Source organism: Entelurus aequoreus, linkage group LG09, assembly GCF_033978785.1.
Source record: "Entelurus aequoreus isolate RoL-2023_Sb linkage group LG09, RoL_Eaeq_v1.1, whole genome shotgun sequence".
Taxonomy (NCBI): domain Eukaryota; kingdom Metazoa; phylum Chordata; class Actinopteri; order Syngnathiformes; family Syngnathidae; genus Entelurus; species Entelurus aequoreus.
The window spans coordinates 282,319-301,332 of record NC_084739.1 but is presented as its reverse complement, the minus strand read 5'-3'; the positions used below and the strand labels follow the sequence as shown (position 1 = coordinate 301,332).

Here is a 19,014-nt window from a genome sequence, read left to right as displayed (position 1 = left end):
CGACGTTGAAACAACATACTTTTAGACAACGTTTATGCAATGCCAGGTTGTGACGTCGACTTGACCATTGACATTTGGTCATTTTCCAACCAACAACTTGGATTCAACGTTGTCTCAATTTGACCATTGAAATTTGGTAATTTCCCAACCAACAACGTTGAAATAACATACCTTTTGACAACGTTTATTCAATGTCAGGTTGTGACATTGATTTGACCATTGAAATTTGGTCATTTTCCAACCAACAACGTTGAAACAACATACCTTTTGACGATGTTTATTCAATGTCAGGTTGTGACGTTAAATTGACCATTAAAATTTGGTCATTTTCCAACCAACAACGTGGTTTCAACGTTGTCTCATGTTACAAATACAACTATTTTTGCATTGTTGGTTTTAAGGAAGTTTTAAAGGACATGTATGTATGATCAATGTTGTATCAATGTCTCGTGCCTGCTGGGAATTTGTCATTTTTCAACCAATATTCTACAACACGAATACAACATTGAAACAACATGCTTTATGACAACGTTTAAACAATGTTGGGTTCTGACGTTGATTTGACCTTTGAAATTTGATCATTTTTCAACCAACAACGTTGAAACAACATACCTTTTGACGACGTTTATGCAATGTCAGGTTGTTACGTTGATTTGACCATTGAAATTTGGTGGATTCCCAACCAACAACGTGGATTCAACGTATAATCAATGTTGTATCAATGTCTAGTGCCTGCTGGGAATTTGTAATTTTTCAACCAATATTGAACAACACTAATACAACATTGAAACAACATGCTTTTTGACAACGTTTAATCAATGTTGGGTTCTGACCTTGATTTGACCATTGAAATTTGGTAATTTCCCAACCAACCAACGACGTTGAAACAACATACTTTTTGACTACGTTTATTCAACGTCAGGTTGTGACGTTGACTTGACCATTGACATTTGGTCATTTCCCAACCAACAACTTGGATTCAACGTTGTCTCAATTTGACCATTGAAATTTGGTAATTTCCCAACCAACAACGTTGAAATAACATACCTTTTGAGGACGTTTATTCAATGTCAAGTTGTGACGTTGATTTAACCATTGAAATGTGGTCATTTCCCAACCAACAACGTTGAAATAGCATACCTTTTGACAACGTTTATTCAATGTCAAGTTTTGACGTTGATTTAACCATTGAAATGTGGTCATTTCCCAACCAACAACGTTGAAATAACATACCTTTTGACAATGTTTATTCAATGTCAGGTTGTGACGTTGACTTGACCATTGACATTTGGTCATTTTCCAACCAACAACGTGGATTCAGCGTTGTCTCAATTTACAAATACAACTATTTTTGCATTGTTGTTTTTGAGGCAGTTTTAAAGGACATGTATGTATAATCAATGTTGTATCAATGTCTCGTGCCTGCTGGGAATTTGTCATTTTTCAACCAATATTCTACAACACGAATACAACGTTGAAACAACATGCTTTATGACAACGTTTAAACAATGTTGGGTTCTGACGTTGATTTGACCTTTGAAATTTGATCATTTTTCAACCAACAACGTTGAAACAACATACCTTTTGACGACGTTAATGCAATGTCAGGTTGTTACGTTGATTTGACCATTGAAATTTGGTAGATTTCCAACCAATCACGTGGATTCAACGTATAATCAATGTTGTATCAATGTCTAGTGCCTGCTGGGAATTTGTAATTTTGACGTTGAATAAACATAGTCAAAAAGTATGTTGTTTCAACGTTGTTGGTTGGGAAATTACCACATTTCAATGGTCAAATCAAGGTCAGAACCCAACATTGATTAAACGTCGTCAAAAAGCATGTTGTTTCAATGTTGTATTAGTGTTGTTCAATATCGGTTGTGACGTTGACTTGACCATTGACATTTGGTCATTTCCCAAACAACAACTTGGATTCAACGTTGTCTCAATTTGACCATTGAAATTTGGTCATTTCCCAACCAACAACGTTGAAACAACATACCTTTTGAGGACGTTTATTCAATGTCAAGTTGTGACGTTGATTTAACCATTGAAATGTGGTCATTTTCCAACCAACGACGTTGAAACAACATACCTTTTGACGATGTTTATTCAATGTCAGGTTGTGACGTTGATTTGACCATTAAAATTAGGTAATTTCCCAACCAACAACGTTGAAACAACATACCTTTTGACGACGTTTATACAATGTCAGGTTGTGATGTTGATTTGACCATTGAAAGTTGGTCATTTCCCAACCAACTATGTGGATTCGGCGTTAGATATCAACGTTGTCTCAATTTAAAAATACAACTATTTTTGCATTGTTGGTTTTAGGGCAGTTTTAAAGGACATGTATGTATAATCAATGTTGTATCAATGTCTTGTGCCTGATGGGAATTTGTCATTTTTCAACCAATTTTATACAACACGAATACAACGTTGTAACAACATGCTTTAAGACGATGTTTAATCAATGTTGGGTTCTGACCTTGATTTGACTATTGAAATTTGGTCATTTCCCAACCGATATTTTACACCCCAATACAACGTTGAAACAACATGCTTTTTGACGACGTTTATTCAAAGTCAGGTTGTGACGTTGATTTGACATTGAAATGTGGTCATTTCCCCAACCAACGACGTTGATCCAAGGTTAGACATCAACGTTGTCTCAATTTACAGATACCGTATTTCCTTGAATTGGCGCCGCGGCGGTAATTAATTTAAAACCTCTTCTCACTCCGGCGCTTACCAAAGGTATGCGGTAAATTTAAACCTGCGATTTGAGTGTGATGTAAGGATACCATCATGAAAAGCACATTTAATAAAACATTTTTTTATTATGGTCTTACCTTTACTTATAAATGAAGTTCATGCGCAGCTGCTTCTGAACAAAAGCATCGATAACTTGTTTATAGAAGTCTTCCTTATCTTTCTTCAGTTTTAAAAGTCTCTCTGTCTCGATGGAGATATTCCTTTAATTATTACCTCCTGCTTCGATTGAAAGTCCAGTTTAGAAAACTGTTTTATTTTAGATATGTAATCCTCCATGTTAAAAGTACAAGCGAGAGGAAAAAATTAACGATCGCTGCTAAAGCTGTTGCTGCTTGTTGTCACTTCTTCTGCAGCCCAGTAGTCGCAAGAAGGATCACTAGCGCCCTCTACCACCAGGAGGCGGAAGTCATTTAATGACTCATATTTGACACACGCAGCTACGGTATATTAATAAAACATAGCTGCTTACTGTTCTTTTTAGCATATTCAATATCTTGGACCTTAAATCCTACTGAATAGCTCTTAATCTTCTTCCCTTTATGCGATTTCAAATTATTGAAATTAGCCTCCTCCATTTTGAAAATGATGACAGGTGAAGTGTCACTTGTGACGTGACGAGTTTGACCCGGCAGAAATTCTAGGCATATGCTAATTATTTTGCGAAACGAGTTGGACCCGGCGGAAATTCTAGACATGCGCTAATAAAAATAATATTTTGCGAAACGAGTTTGACCCTGTCAATCCAGAGGTACCGCCCCCTCTGGATTGGCAGACCGGGGTGGTGGTTCCTCTCTTTAAGAAGGGGAACCGGAGGGTGTGTTCCAACTATCGTGGGATCACACTCCTCAGCCTTCCCGGTAAGGTTTATTCGGGTGTACTGGAGAGGAGGCTACGCTGGATAGTCGAACCTCGGATTCAGGAGGAACAGTGTGGTTTTCGTCCTGGTCGTGGAACTGTGGACCAGCTCTATACTCTCGGCAGGATCCTTCAGGGTGCATGGGAGTTTGCCCAACCAGTCTACATGTGCTTTGTGGACTTGGAGAAGGCATTCGACCGTGTCCCTCGGGAGGTCCTGTGGGGAGTGCTCAGAGAGTATGGGGTATCGGACTGTCTGATTGTGGCGGTCTGCTCCCTGTACGATCAGTGTCAGAGCTTGGTCCGCATTGCCGGCAGTAAGTCGGACACGTTTCCAGTGAAGGTTGGACTCCGCCAAGGCTGCCCTTTGTCACTGATTCTGTTCATAACTTTTATGGACAGAATTTCTAGGCGCAGTCAAGGCGTTGAGGGGATCCGGTTTGGTGGCTGCAGGATTAGGTCTCTGCTTTTTGCAGATGATGTGGTCCTGATGGCTTCATCCGGCCAGGATCTTCAGCTCTCACTGGATCGGTTCGCAGCCGTGTGTGAAGCGACTGGGATGAAAATCAGCACCTCCAAGTCCGAGTCCATGGTTCTCGCCCGGAAAAGGGTGGAGTGCCATCTCCGGGTTGGGGAGGAGACTCTGCCCCAAGTGGAGGAGTTCAAGTACCTGGGAGTCTTGTTCACGAGTGGGGGAAGAGTGGATCGTGAGGTCGACAGGCGGATCGGTGCGGCGTCTTCAGTAATGCGGACGCTGTATCGATCCGTTGTGGTGAAGAAGGAGCTGAGCCGGAAGGCAAAGCTCTCAATTTACCGGTCGATCTACGTTCCCATCCTCACCTATGGTCATGAGCTTTGGGTTATGACCGAAAGGACAAGATCACGGGTACAAGCGACCGAAATGAGTTTCCTCCGCCGGGTGGCGGGTCTCTCCCTTAGAGATAGGGTGAGAAGTTCTGCCATCCGGGGGGAGCTCAAAGTAAAGCCGCTGCTCCTCCACATCGAGAGGAGCCAGATGAGGTGGTTCGGGCATCTGGTCAGGATGCCACCCGAACGCCTCCCTCGGGAGGTGTTTAGGGCACGTCCACGGGGAAGACCCAGGACACGTAGGGAAGACTATGTCTCCCGGCTGGCCTGGGAACGCCTCGGGATCCCCCGGGAGGAGCTGGACGAAGTGGCTGGGGAGAGGAAAGTCTAAGCGGAAGCGGAAGAAGATGGATGGATGGATGGAGTTTGACCCTGCGTTAATCATGAGCCGGCGGTAATGCTAAGCATGCGCTAATTATTTTGCGAAACGAGTTTGACCCGGCAGTAATTCTAGGCATGCGCATACTATATTCCCGGCGGCAATTCAAGGAAATACGGTACAACTATTTTGCAAAGTTGTTTCAAAGTCAGTTTTAAAGGACATGTGCGTATAATCAACGTTGTATCAATGTCTCGTGCCTGCTGCGATACTTCAGCGGGTTCGGAGCGACCTACAACCTGCTTGCACATGGTCAGGATGATTAATCAGGCTGGTAATAGACAGCGGCACTGTTAGCATGGCAACAGTCTGTGTGAATCAGGTCTTCCGCAGAGGAAGATCTTTGCTGGGTTACATTGTGGAGATTTGCCTCCCACTTCTGGAAAATACCAGCATCTCTGCTAAAACCGCCTTAGTCGTAAGAGCAAACACTATAAAGGTCACGCTCAAGCTGAAAGAATGTAATAGCCCTTGTTCTGTTTCCACTTAGTCTCATGTCTTTATGGTAGTCGACTTTCTTCAAGTTATGTCATGTTCTCACCGAGTCAGTTAGTAATGTATCCTCAGCTGGACATCATCACGTCCTAATATCCTAAAGTCCCAAATCCCCGTCTAATCAACTCTCCTCACATAGTTTTTTGTCTCCTTGTCTAGCTGTGTTGCTTCAGTAAGTGCAAGTAAAATGTCAATTGTCAAAAGTGACATTCCTAGCCCCTTCCTGCTTAGTCTTGGATAACAATATTATGGAAAATATACATTGTACACTATTGCGTACAGTCTTAGTGCCCGACGTACTGGGATACAATCCTGTCCAGATTATGTTCCAGGAACATATGCAACTCTGATGTTTTAATTATGTTAAACTTGTTGTTTTTCATTTGAAAAAATCATTTTTTAACCATTTGTTTACCATAAATGTTACATGAAGTTTGATCAACCCTCTTGGGATATTTGATTTTAATTATCTTCTTTTTTTTGCGTTAAAATGTAATATCGGCAATTATCGGTATCGTTTTTTTTATTATCAGTATCGTTTTTTGTTTTGTTTTGGTTTTTTTTGTTTTTTTTTATTAAATCCACATAAAAACACAAGATACACTTACAATTAGTGCACCAACCCAAAAAACCTCCCTATCCCATTTACACTCATTCACACAAAAGGGTTGTTTCTTTCTGTTATTAATATTCTGCTTCCTACATTATATATCAATATATATCAATACAGTCTGCAAGGGATACAGTCCGTAAGCACACATGATTGTGCGTGCTGCTGGTCCACTAATAGTACTAACCTTTAACAGTTAATTTTACAAATTTTCATTAATTACTAGTTTCTATGTAACTGTTTTTATATTGTTTTACTTTCTTTTTTATTCAAGAAAATGTTTTTAATTTATTTATCTTATTTTATTTGATTCATTTTTTTAAAAAGTACCTTATCTTCACCATACCTGGTTGTCCAAATTAGGCATAATAATGTGTTAATTCCACGACTGTATATATCGGTTGATATCGGTATCGGTTGATATCGGTATCGGAAATTAAAGAGTTGGACAATATCGGCATATCGGATATCGGCAAAAAGTCATTATCGGACATCCCTAGTTCTGACCATTGAAATTTGGTAATTTTTATTTTTATATTTACAAATTTATTTTGGGGTCAAAATTTAAATTGTGCTTAGGCCCCCTGCTATAGTCTACCAACCTCATGTACCCGCATTTGTGTTTTTGCATAAGAGGACTCGATTTACCGTATTTCCTTGAATTGGCGCAGGGAATATAGTATTCGCACGTGTAGAATTACTGCCGGGTCAAACTCGTTTCTCAAAATAATTAACGCATGCTTGGCCTTATCGCCGGTTCATTATTAACGCCGGATCAAATTCGTTTCGCAAAATATTAATTTTATTATCGCATGTCTATAATTTTCACCGGGTCAAACTCGTTTCGCAAAATATTTAGCATACGGCTAGAACTTCCGCCGGGTCAAATTCGTTACGTCACGAGTGACGCTTTACCTGTCCTCATTTTCAAAATGGAGGACGCTGCTTTCAGTAGTTTGCAATCGCACAAAGGAAAAAAGATAAAGAGCTATTCACTAGGATTTAAGGTCCAAGCTATTGAATACCGGTACAGTATGCTAAAAAGAACAGTAAGCAGCTATGTTTTATTAATATACCGTAGCTGCGTGTGTCAAATGGTGGGTGGGTGTGTGTGGGTGTGGGTGCCTGTGTGTGCATATGTGATATATTGTTTTGTATTGATTTGTTGCATTGGATGTTCTAATGCACTACCGGCAAAGAAATACCAAGAAAATGTTTCTTTTGTGCGAAGGGGCAGGAAATATAAGATTTTCTTCATCCTGTTCCTTTTCGACATGGCTGTGTATTGAATGCAGTAAGGTATGTGAGATTGTTGAAATGTTGTTGAAATGTACACATCCAAGTACGAAATAAATAAATAATTGAATTGAATAATTGAAATACTGTATAAGTCAGGGGTCGGCAACCCGCGGCTCCTTGACCACTCTGATGCGGCTCAGCTACATACTTGCCGACCTCCCCATATTCCCAGGAGATTTATGGATCTCAGTGTCTCTCATAGATTACTCCCAGGGAAAATATAATCCTATTTACACTCTAATTACTAAATTAAGGGCGTGCCCTAATTGCACTGCAGTAATTGTCCTCTATAGCATTTACATACAGCGTGCCAGTCCAGCCACATGTTGCATGTTGTTATTACTTGCACACACAGGAGACAGCAAAGCATACTTACTCATCAGCCACACAGCTTACACTGACGGTAGCCGTATCAAACAATTTTAACATTGTTACGTTACAAATATGCGCCACACTGTGAACTCACACCAAAAAAGAATGAAAAACACATTTCTGGAGAACATCCCACCGTAACACAACATAAACACAACACAACCATTACCCAGAATCCCATGCAGCCCTAACTCTTCCGGTCTACATTATACACCCCCGCTACCACCAAATCCCCCCACACATCACCCCCCCCCCCCCCCCCCCCTCCGTGCGTTGGTTGAGCGGAAGAGTTAGTGCTGCATGGGATTCTGGGTATTGGTACCGTCAGTGTAAGATGTGTGGCTGCTGAGCTAGTACGCCTCGCTGTCACTTACGTGAGCAAGCTGAAATTGCATTCTACGTGTGATCGAGCAGGTACACTGTTAGGGCAGACTGTAGAGGGCGCCAAATGCAGTGTCATCACGCTCTGATATTCGGGAGTCTCCCTGGAAAAATGAGAGGGTTGGCAAGTATGACGCTATCAAGCGCCATTCGTTCAAAACTCGCGGGCTGCACTAACATCAAATTTCCACGTTAAAGTGCGTGCCGGTGCGTGTGTCGGAGACCCCTGGTTAACATAGCACAAAGCATTTAAGCTTTTTATGCGGTGTTTTTCATTTTAAAAAATTTGTTGTGGCTCCCATTACTTTCTTTAATTTGTGAAACTTGCCAAAATGGCTCTTTGAGTGGTAAAGGTTGCCGACCCCTGATCAGGAGGGTATGTTGAAGGTACCTTGTTGACGCCATCAGCCATGGCCTGAAGGGTTAACTCTCGGGGGCCATCCACGGTCTTGCCGTCATCGGTGGGCCCCCAGCTGGCGCTGTAGATGTCAATGACTTGAGGCATGTGGCTGATGGATGAAGCTTCTATGATGTCGGTCATGAATGGCTGGTCCAACATCCTAATACCTATCAGGAAATAGTGTAAATTATTATGTCGGTGCTACTTCCAATAATACAGTACATCTATAGAAGAAATGCTATAACGCTCCAATTCCCTTAACATTATTCATGACTAGGGAGTATTTTTCTGCACCCTCTTCATGCTACCATTACGCCATTATGACAACATGCGGGGCATCGCAGTCTGCTTGTTGCCATTCCTCTCACCGTCCAAAATGACACACACACCTGCCACTTTGGAGTTGTAGGCCACTCCCACACCGCAAATGTTGTTGTTGGCCGCCGCCGACACTTCCCCGGCACATCTTGTGCCGTGACTGGTGACAAGAAAGGAGCAGAACGTGGAGTGAGAGAAAGTAGGGTGAAGTCGGAGACAATAGTGGCGAAACGGTTGGATTTAAACGGAACGTTGCACCAGGTATTTTTTAGTTTTTAGCTCATATTTAAGGACCTATAGACAAGAGTTAGCACACCAACAATAACGTACACTATATTGCCAAAAGTGTTTGGCCACCTGCCTTGACTCACATGTGAACTTGAAGTGCCATCCCATTCCTAACCCATAGGGTTCAATATGACGCCGGTCCACCTTTTGCAGCTATTACAGCTTCAACTCTTCTGGGAAAGGCTGTCCACAAGGTTGCGGAGTGTGCTTATAGGAATTTTCCACCATTCCTCCAAAAGCGCATTGGTGAGGTCACACACGGATGTTGGCTATCAGCCTCCGTTCTGATTCATCCCAAAGGTGTTCTATCAGGTTCAGGTCAGGACTCTGCGCAGGCCAGTCAAGTTCATCCACACCGGACTCTGTCATCCATGTCTTTACGGACCTTGCTTTGTGCACTGGTGCACAGTCATGTTGGAAGAGGAAGGGGCCCCGCTCCAGACTGTTCCCACAAGGTTGGGAGCATGGAATTGTCCAAAATGTTTTGGTGCTTGATTTTATACACCTGTCCTAATCACCAAGTGATTAGGACTCCTGATTCTGATCATTTGGATGGGTGGCCAAATACTTTTTGGCAATATAGTGTATGTTCATGAGATACAGTGGAACCTCAATTTCCAAACAAAAGTTTTGGTTTACAAACCAACGATGTTTTGTTGTACAAATCATGTCGCTCTCCACTTCTCATTCATTCAGCACAGTTGTGCTGTCATTGTGCTTTTTAAAGCCATTTTAATACATTTTCGTAGTGTTACTCGCTTTACATGATTCCGAAAAAAGAATGGACGAGCAATGTGTGGTTTTTTAAACATTCAGGAAGTATCCACGGCGTTGTCGACACTCCCTCGTCCCCCATCCTGCACACCAAGAAGATTAACCAACAAAGTTTAACAAATTTAACTGGCCTCAACCCCCCCAACCCAACGCCCTCGACGCAAATCCCATAGGGGTGATGGAAGGATGGTCAGCGCCGAGAGCTGCGACCTACCATCATAACCCCGCACTCCCTTCCCTCTGTTGCTAGATATCTTGAGATGTACGTTGTAATATGTACAAACCCCGTTTCCATATGAATTGGGAAATTGTGTTAGATGTAAATATAAACGGAATACAATGATTTGCAAATCCTTTTCAAGCCATATTCAGTTGAATGTGCTACAAAGACAACATATTTGATGTTCAAACTAATAAACTTTTTTTTTTGTGCAAATAATCATTAACTTTAGAATTTGATGCCAGCAACACGTGACAAAGAAGTTGTGAAAGGTGGCAATAAATACTGATAAAGTTGAGGAATGCTCATCAAACACTTATTTGGAAACATCCCACAGGTGAGCAGCCAAATTGGGAACAGGTGGGTGCCATGATTGGGTATAAAAGTAGATTCATGAAAATGCTCAGTCATTCACAAACAAGGACGGGGCGAGGGTCACCACTTTGTCAACAAATGCGTGAGCAAATTGTTGAACAGTTTAAGAAAAACCTTTCTCAAGCAGCTATTGCAAGGAATTTAGGGATTTCACCATCTACGCTCCGTAATATCATCAAAGGGTTCAGAGAATCTGGAGAAATCACTGCACGTAAGCAGCTAAGCCCGTGACCTTCCATCCCTCAGGCTGTACTGCATCAACAAGCGACATCAGTGTGTAAAGGATATCACCACATGGGCTCAGGAACACTTCAGAAACCCACTGTCAGTAACTACAGTTGGTCGCTACATCTGTAAGTGCAAGTTAAAACTCTCCTATGCAAGGCGAAAACCGTTTATCAACAACACCAGAAACGCCGTCGGCTTCGCTGGGCCTGAGCTCATCTAAGATGGACTGATACAAAGTGGAAAAGTGTTCTGTGGTCTGACGAGTCCACATTTCAAATTGTTTTTGGAAACTGTGGACGTCGTGTCCTCCGGACCAAAGAGGAAAAGAACCATCCGGATTGTTCTATGCGCAAAGTGTAAAAGCCAGAATCTGTGATGGTATGGGGGTGTATTAGTGCCCAAGACATGGGTAACTTACCCATCAGTGAAGGCACCATTAATGCTGAAAGGTACATACAGGTTTTGGAGCAACATATGTTGCCATCCAAGCAACGTTACCATGGACGCCCCTGCTTATTTCAGCAAGACAATGCCAAGCCACGTGTTACATCAACGTGGCTTCATAGTAAAAGAGTGCGGGTACTAGACTGGCCTGCCTGTAGTCCAGACCTGTCTCCCATTGAAAATGTGTGGCACCTAAAATAGCAGAAGGGAGACCCCCGGACTGTTGAACAACTTAAGCTGTACATCAAGCAAGAATGGGAAAGAATTCCACCTGAGAAGCTTCAAAAATGTGTCTCCTCAGTTCCCAAACCTTTACAGAGTGTTGTTAAAAGGAAAGGCCATGTAACACAGTGGTGAAAATGCCCTTTCCCAACTACTTTGGCACGTGTTGCAGCCATGAAATTCTAAGTTAATTATTATTTGCAAAAAACAATAAAGTTTGTGAGTTTGAACATCAAATATCTTGTCTTTTGTAGTGCATTCAATTAAATATGGCTTGAAAATTATTTGCAAATCATTGTATTCCGTTTATATTTACATCTAACACCATTTCCCAACTCATATGGAAACGGGGTTTGTATATGTGCTTTGCTATGGAGGTTTTTTCCCACTCCAGACTGGGCCCCCTTAGGAGCCCAGTCTAGATTGTATTTTTTTACTCATCCTTCCCCAGCGTTTTACCTTTTTCCCATCTTTTACGGGGCGCCTTGTGGGGACCCATCAGCGTTCCTGTTCTGTAACCTGTACACTGTTTGTTTGTCTAATCTTGAACGGGTTTGTGCTGAAAACAAAGTTTTGTTGTACTTGTTGCAATGACAATAAAGACCTATCTATCTATCTATCTATCTAAAGTGACGTGGATTTATTGTTTTTATTCCTCGTTATTGTAGTGACCAAGCGGTGCGGCTTCATAGCTTACCAAAGTCCTACTAAAACATTTTGATCGATTTTTGAGCGCCGTGTGTAATGTTCTATATTTTCAATGGAACATATAAAATGTTGGTGTATATAGCATATAGCAGTCTTATAGTTCGGAAATTACGGTAAGTCGATGCCACCATTTTTTATGATTTTTTTTCCAGATAGCCAGCCTTTGGAATAGGGTACAGTTTGTCTCAGTTACAATACCTTGGGTTTTTTTTCGTTTTGTACGATCCATTTCAATCCTGTTTGTCGCCCGCTTTCACATTGTAAACAAAGCCTTTGCAAGAAACAACAAAGGCTACCCAGGCCCACAATGCATTCAAGCCCCATTCTGTTCCAAATGTACAAACCTTCACTAAAACATGGACTTCATGTTTACATTGGTTCCTTATAGGGGACATTTGCTTTGATATTGTTAGAATAATTATGTATAAGTTATCACACAACTCTTATGCTTAAAGGCCGTTGCTATAGTTATTATCAATTGTGCTGAAGTTGTAAAGGCCGTTGCTATAGTTATTATCATTTGTGCTGAAGTTGTACTTTTCTATCTGTACAAAGACACAACTTGTGGTCTTGCTTTGCGAGTTTTCGCTTGTCAGCAGTTTGGTTCTAGACCAGTGGGTCACCAACCTTTTTGAAACCAAGAGCTACTTCTTGGGGACTGATTAATGCGAAGGGCTACCAGTTTGATACACACTTCAATAAATTGCCAGAAATAGCCAATTTGCGCAATTTACCTTTAACTCTATGTTAATATTAATAATTAATGATATTTACACTTAATTGAACGGTTTAAAAGAGGAGAAAACACGAAAAAATGACAATTAAATTTTGAAACATAGTTTATCTTCAATTTTGACTCTTTAAAAATTCAAAATTCAACCGAAAAAAAGAAGTGAAAAACTAGCTAATTTGAATCTTTTTGAAAAAAATTTAAAAAGAATTTATGGAACATCATTAGTAATTTTTTCCTGATTAAGATTAATTTTAGAATTTTGATGACATGTTTTAAATTATGTTAGAATATATAACAAATTGGACCATGTATATTTCTAACAAAGACAAATCATTATTTCTTCTAGATTTTCCAGAACAAAAATTTTAAAAGAAATTCAAAAGACTTTGAAAAAAAGATTCAAATTTGATTCTACAGATTTTCTAGATTTGCCAGAATAATTTTTTTGAATTTTAATCATAATAAGTTTGAAGAAATATTTCACAAATATTCTTTGTCGAAAAACAGAAGCTAAAGTGAAGAATTAAATTAAAATGTATTTATTATTCTTTACAATAAAAAAAAAAAAAATTACTTGAACATTGATTTAAATTGTCAGGAAAGAAGAGGAAAGAATTTAAAAGGTATATGTGTTTAAAAATCCTAAAATCATTTTTAAGGTTGTATTTTTTCTCTAAAATTGTCTTTCTGAAAGTTATAAAAGCAAAGTAAAAAAAATAATGAATTTTATTTAAACAAGTAAAGACCAAGTCTTTAAAATATTTTCTTGGATTTTCAAATTCTATTTGAGTTTGGTCTCTCTTTACAATTAAAAATGTCGGTCAAAGCAAGACCAGCTTGCTAGTAAATAAATACAATTTAAAAAATAGAGGCAGCTCACTGGTAAGTGCTGCTATTTGAGCTATTTTTAAAACAGGCCAGCGGGCTACTCATCTGGTCCTTACGGGCTACCTGGTGCCCGCGGGCACCGCGTTGGTGACCCCTGTTCTAGACCCTGCCTGCTGACAGCCAAGGACGGACATCGAGTACCTCAACGCAGACAAAACAGAGACAGGGCGAGATCACGAGTGTCAGCACATTTCTATTCTGAATAATCATGTATCGTGTCTACTGGGGCTACTTGCCGAATACATAGAGGAGCACAAGGAACTGCCCCTTTTTGAGGCAAGGCACAAATCCGGAGGCAGAAAACTTTAAAAAAGGAAACTCCACCAGGTCGTTGTGCCTTATTTTGAGTTTGTTGGTGTTTTCCTGTGTGTAGTGTTTTAGTTCCTGTCTTGCGCTGTTATAATGGTGTTTTCCTGTAGCAGTTTCATGTCTTCCTTTGAGCGCTATACGGCGCACCTGCTTTGTGTAGCAAGCAAGGCTATTTACGTTGTTGCTATCCTTCTTTGTGCGGACATTGTTGATTGTCATGTCATGTACGGATGTACTTTGTGGACGCCGTAAGTTTTTGCTGTCGTCCAGCATTCTGTTTCTGTTTACTTTGTAGTCAGTTCAGTTTAGTTTCGTTCTGCATAGCCCTTTCCCTTCCCCTTTTGGTTAATTTTTGTTTAAGCATGACATACCTTTTTACCTGCACACTGCCTCCCACTGTGGTCTGCATATCGGGATCACAACAAACCGTCCTCGTCTCACCCGACACATTCCGACTTTTACAAAGCAATTAACCAGCTGCTGCCACCTACTGGCATGGAGTATTACGTGGTTACCCTGCACTGCAAAAACTGAAATCTAAGTAGATTAAATATCTCAAATAAGGGTGATATTTGCTTATTTTCTGTCCGATAAGATAATTCTTCTCACTAAGCAGATTTTATGTTAGAGTGTTTTACTTGTTTTAAGGGTTTTGGTCCTAAATGATCTCAGTAAGATATTACAGCTTGTTGCTGAGATTTGATGACCTATATTGAGTAAAAAATGCATGAAACTAGAATATCAAGTGTTGCAAAGCTGTGTCGTCAACAGTCACAAGTATAAAAACTACTTTTTTAAAGAAGTAATCATTTCTTATTTCAAGCATGAAAAAACAAAATCATGACTTTGACACAATTGTGTCTCATAATTAAAACAGATGACAGCCAAATGGACTTTGCTGTTTTATTTTCAATGAAACAATAGAAAATATGTACTCATGTAGTAGTACAGTTGGCACAGTACAGTAAACTGACAGTTAATATTTAAACATTTGACATTTCTAACAATTTTGAACAGAAATAGTTCATGCACATTCAAATAAATTCGTCAAAATTACAATTAAAACATTTTTGGCCGGGTGCCGGGCTGTATATATGCGCACTAATTGACTGAAAGAGCACACACTTGGCGCGATGATGTCATGTTGTCGATGGAAAAATGCATTTTTAGACCATATGATTAGCCTGAGCGGCTAGGAGACCCCGAGAGTAACAAGCGGTTGCCTTGTTGCCTCTCCGTTAAGAACAATAAATTAGTTTTTAGTTTAAGTTTGCTGGTTTCAAAAATGTAATGCCGAGCGCATATCATTATGTCAAGATAATGGCACTAGCATTTACTTCATTTAAGAATATTTTTCAACATATTGAGCAAAAAGTTCTCATATAATTTTTTTCTACCAGAAAAGTGCACTTGTTATTAGTGAGAATATACTTATTTTAAGGCATTTTGGGGTTCATTGAGGTTAGCTAATTTTACTTGTTTTGGAAAGTCTTGACAAGCCAAATTTTCTTGTTCTATTGGCAGATAATTTTGCTTAAAGGCCTACTGAAAGCCACTGCTACCGACCACGCAGTCTGATAGTTTATATATCAATGATGAAATCTTAACATTGCAACACATGCCAATACGGCCGGGTTAACTTATAAAGTGACATTTTAAAATTCCCGGGAAATATCCGGCTGAAACATCGCGGTATGATGACGTATGCGCGTGACGAAGTCCGAGTAACGGAAGTTATGGTACCCCGTAGAATCCTATACAAAAAGCTCTGTTTTCATTTCATAATTCCACAGTATTCTGGACATCTTTTGCAATTTTTTTAATGAACAATGAAGGCTGCAAAGAAGACAGTTGTAGGTGGGTTCAGTGTATTAGCAGCGGACTACAGCAACACATCCAGGAGGACTTTGTTGGAGCGCTAGCCGCGCTAGCCGCCGACTTCACCTTGACTTCCTACGTCTCCGGGCCGCCAAACGCATCGGGTGAAGTCCTTCGTCCTTCTGCCGATCGCTTGAACGCAGGTGAGCACGGGTGTTGATGAGCAAATGAGGGCTGGCTGGCGTAGGTGGAGAGCTAATGTTTTTAGCATAGCTCTGTGCAGTCTGGTTGCTAAGTTAGCTTCAATGGCGTCGTTAGCACAGCATTGTTAACCTTCGCCAGCCTGGAAAGCATTAACCGTGTATTTACATGTCCACGGTTTAATAGTATTGTTGATTTTCTATCTATACTTCCCGTCAGGGGTTTATTTCTTTTGTTTCTATATGCAGTTAAAGCACGATGCTATCACGTTAGCTCGTAGCTAAAGCATTTTGCCGATGTATTGTCGTGGAGATAAAAGGCACTGAATGTCCATTTCGCGTTCTCGACTCTCATTTTCAAGAGGATATAGTATCCCAGGTGGCTTAAAATACAAATCCGTGATCCACAATAGAAAAAGGAGAGAGTGTGAGCCAGCTTGTACCTAAGTTACGGTCAGAGCGAAAAAAGATACGTCCATCGCTGCCTCTCAAGTCCTTCACTGTAACGTTCCTCATCTACGAATCTTTCATCCTCGCTCAAATTAATGGGGTAATCGTCACTTTCTCGGTCCGAATCTCTCTCGCTCCATTGTAAACAACGGGGAATTGTGAGGAATACTAGCTCCTGTGACGTCACGCTACTTCCGCTACAGGCAAGGCTTCTTTTTATCAGCGAGCAAAAGTTGCGAACTTTATCGTCGATTTTCTCTACTAAATCCTTTCAGCAAAAATATGGCAATATCGCGAAATGATCAAGTATGACACATAGAATGGATCTGCTATTCCCGTTTAAATTTAAAAAATCATTTCAGTAGGCCTTTAAATCAAATAAAATACCCCTCATTTTTGTATTTTTTTTTCTTGTTTTTGAACACTGACTTTTTGCAGTGTGGTGAGTGGCACAGTGGTTGAAAAACACTGCCTTAGAGCGTAGGGGGAAACTGTAACTGAGTGCACAGCTCAATACGTCTCTCCTCATGAGTAAAATTCAACTCTGTCTCTGCTTGATTCCTTCGTCTTGTCTTGTGTAATAGACGGTTCTGTGTTTGAACCTGACAGATATACCAACGCTTCTATTTACGATGCCTGTTCAGGAACCAATCGGAAATCGATTCTTATTCCCCCTTTATCAGAAATGATGAAAATTGTAACTGGTAATTTTATAACCTGGAGGGAATTGCAGATGTGCTGTTAAATATTTATAGAGGAGAAAATGTGAAGGTGGTCAAACATCAGTCATTCCTGTCACAGCTCTGCCTCCATCCCTCTGCTTCCCACAGGGACCTTGCAGAGAGGCAACCCCGTTTCTCCCGGCGTGCTCTTGCCGCTGACAGGAAGCTATTTATAACAACCGCCTGATTAGCCGGCGAGTCGGCCAGTCTCAGAACGCCGCACTGGCAAACCCTGCAATCTCAGACGCGCACATTTACACACATCCGGAGCGTGTTCCTACCTATTCCCTGCCGCTGTCGCCGTCGTCGCGGTGGATCACCGGGAGACGGCAGGCGGATAAAGCACTATCGGTAACAAGGTCGCCCCGGCGTGCGCGGCCGCGACCTCCCCCTGTATCAGCCTTATCGCAAACGCCGACGAGTAAAAACCCCGCAGACATTGTGCTTTCTAGTGACAATAGCTCTGTGTACACCGCACCATTATGTCTTAATGGAACCAAGTGGAGAGAAAATCAATAGGAGGGCTGCCATACGAGAAGGGGAAAGCACACACAAAAACACAATATGTGTATACACAAGAGTGCGGCGAAGTGAGCTACCTGTTAAACCAGTCGTCCGTGTAGCGTGGAAAAGGGTACGGGTCGTTGCTGCTGAAGTCATAACTGGCTTCTGCGTTCTGGAAAAAAACAACATAGGACAAAATTAGAAGATGTAGGGCCAATTTATCCCCAGGTCAGGCCTGGCCCTAACCAATCTGGCGCCTTAGGCAAGATTTTAGGTGGCGCCCCCCCACATCGGCAGTGAAGTGTATATACTCACAAGAAACCGAATAGCTTTGTCTTTGACCTTTTTTTTACTTAAAGAAAGCAAATTAACATATTATATGAGAATGTTGTTATGATTATCTTTAACCGAATCACAGCAGTGCTCAAATTAAAAAACAGCATTCCCTCTCATGTGATATTGCTTAATTAACATTAATGATGTGCACTTTAACAACTAGGCTTACAACTATACCTAATATATAAAGGGGTGGAAAAGTGACTATTACCTGCAGGGCAAACATTAGCTAACCAGAAGGCAATAACAATGTAAACAAAAAACACCTGCTTAAAAGATCTAATACAAATGTCCATGAGGAATGTAAGGTGGGAGTACTGTAATTACTAGAGATGTCCGATAATATCGGCTGGCCGATATTATCGGCCGATAAATGCTTTAAAATGTAATATCGCAAATTATCGGTATCGTTTTTTTTATTATCGGTATCGTTTTTTGTTTTTTTGTTTTTTTGTTTTTTTTTATTAAATCAACATAAAAAACACAAGATACACTTACAATTAGTGCACCAACCCAAAAAACCTCCCTCCCCCATTTACACTCATTCACACAAAAGGGTTGTTTCCTCCTGTTATTAATATTGTGGTTCCTACATTATATCTATGTAAAAAAAATCAATAAAGTACTATCTATCTATCTATCTATCTATCTATCTATCTATCTATCTATCTATCTATATCAATATATATCAATACAGTCTGCAAGGGATACAGTCCGTAAGCACACATGATTGTGCGTGCTGCTGCTCCACTAATAGTACTAACCTTTAACAGTTAATTTTACTCATTTTCATTAATTACTAGTTTCTATGTAACTGATTTTATATTGTTTTACTTTCTTTTTTATTCAAGAAAATGTTTTTAATTTATTTATCTTATTTTATTTGATTCATTTTTTTAAAAAGTACCTTATCTTCACCATACCTGGTTGTCCAAATTAGGCATAATAATGTGTTAATTCCACGACTGTATATATCAGTATCGGTATCGGTTGATATCGGTATCGGTAATTAAAGAGTTGGACAATATCGGCATATCG

At 40.4% G+C, this 19,014-nt stretch overlaps 1 protein-coding gene across 1 annotated transcript in view; it reads right to left on the bottom strand.

Moving 5' to 3' along the window:
* Window positions 1-19,014, bottom strand: part of LOC133657044 (neuroendocrine convertase 2-like) — a 75,410-nt gene that overhangs the window by 25,380 nt on the left and 31,016 nt on the right. Inside the window, exons 6-8 of the mRNA XM_062057928.1 lie at window positions 17,736-17,812; window positions 8,829-8,917; window positions 8,431-8,606 (exon numbers count right to left, since the gene is read on the bottom strand). Coding sequence (XP_061913912.1) covers window positions 8,431-8,606; window positions 8,829-8,917; window positions 17,736-17,812 — 342 coding nt within the window. The remainder of the gene's footprint in view (window positions 1-8,430; window positions 8,607-8,828; window positions 8,918-17,735; window positions 17,813-19,014) is intronic.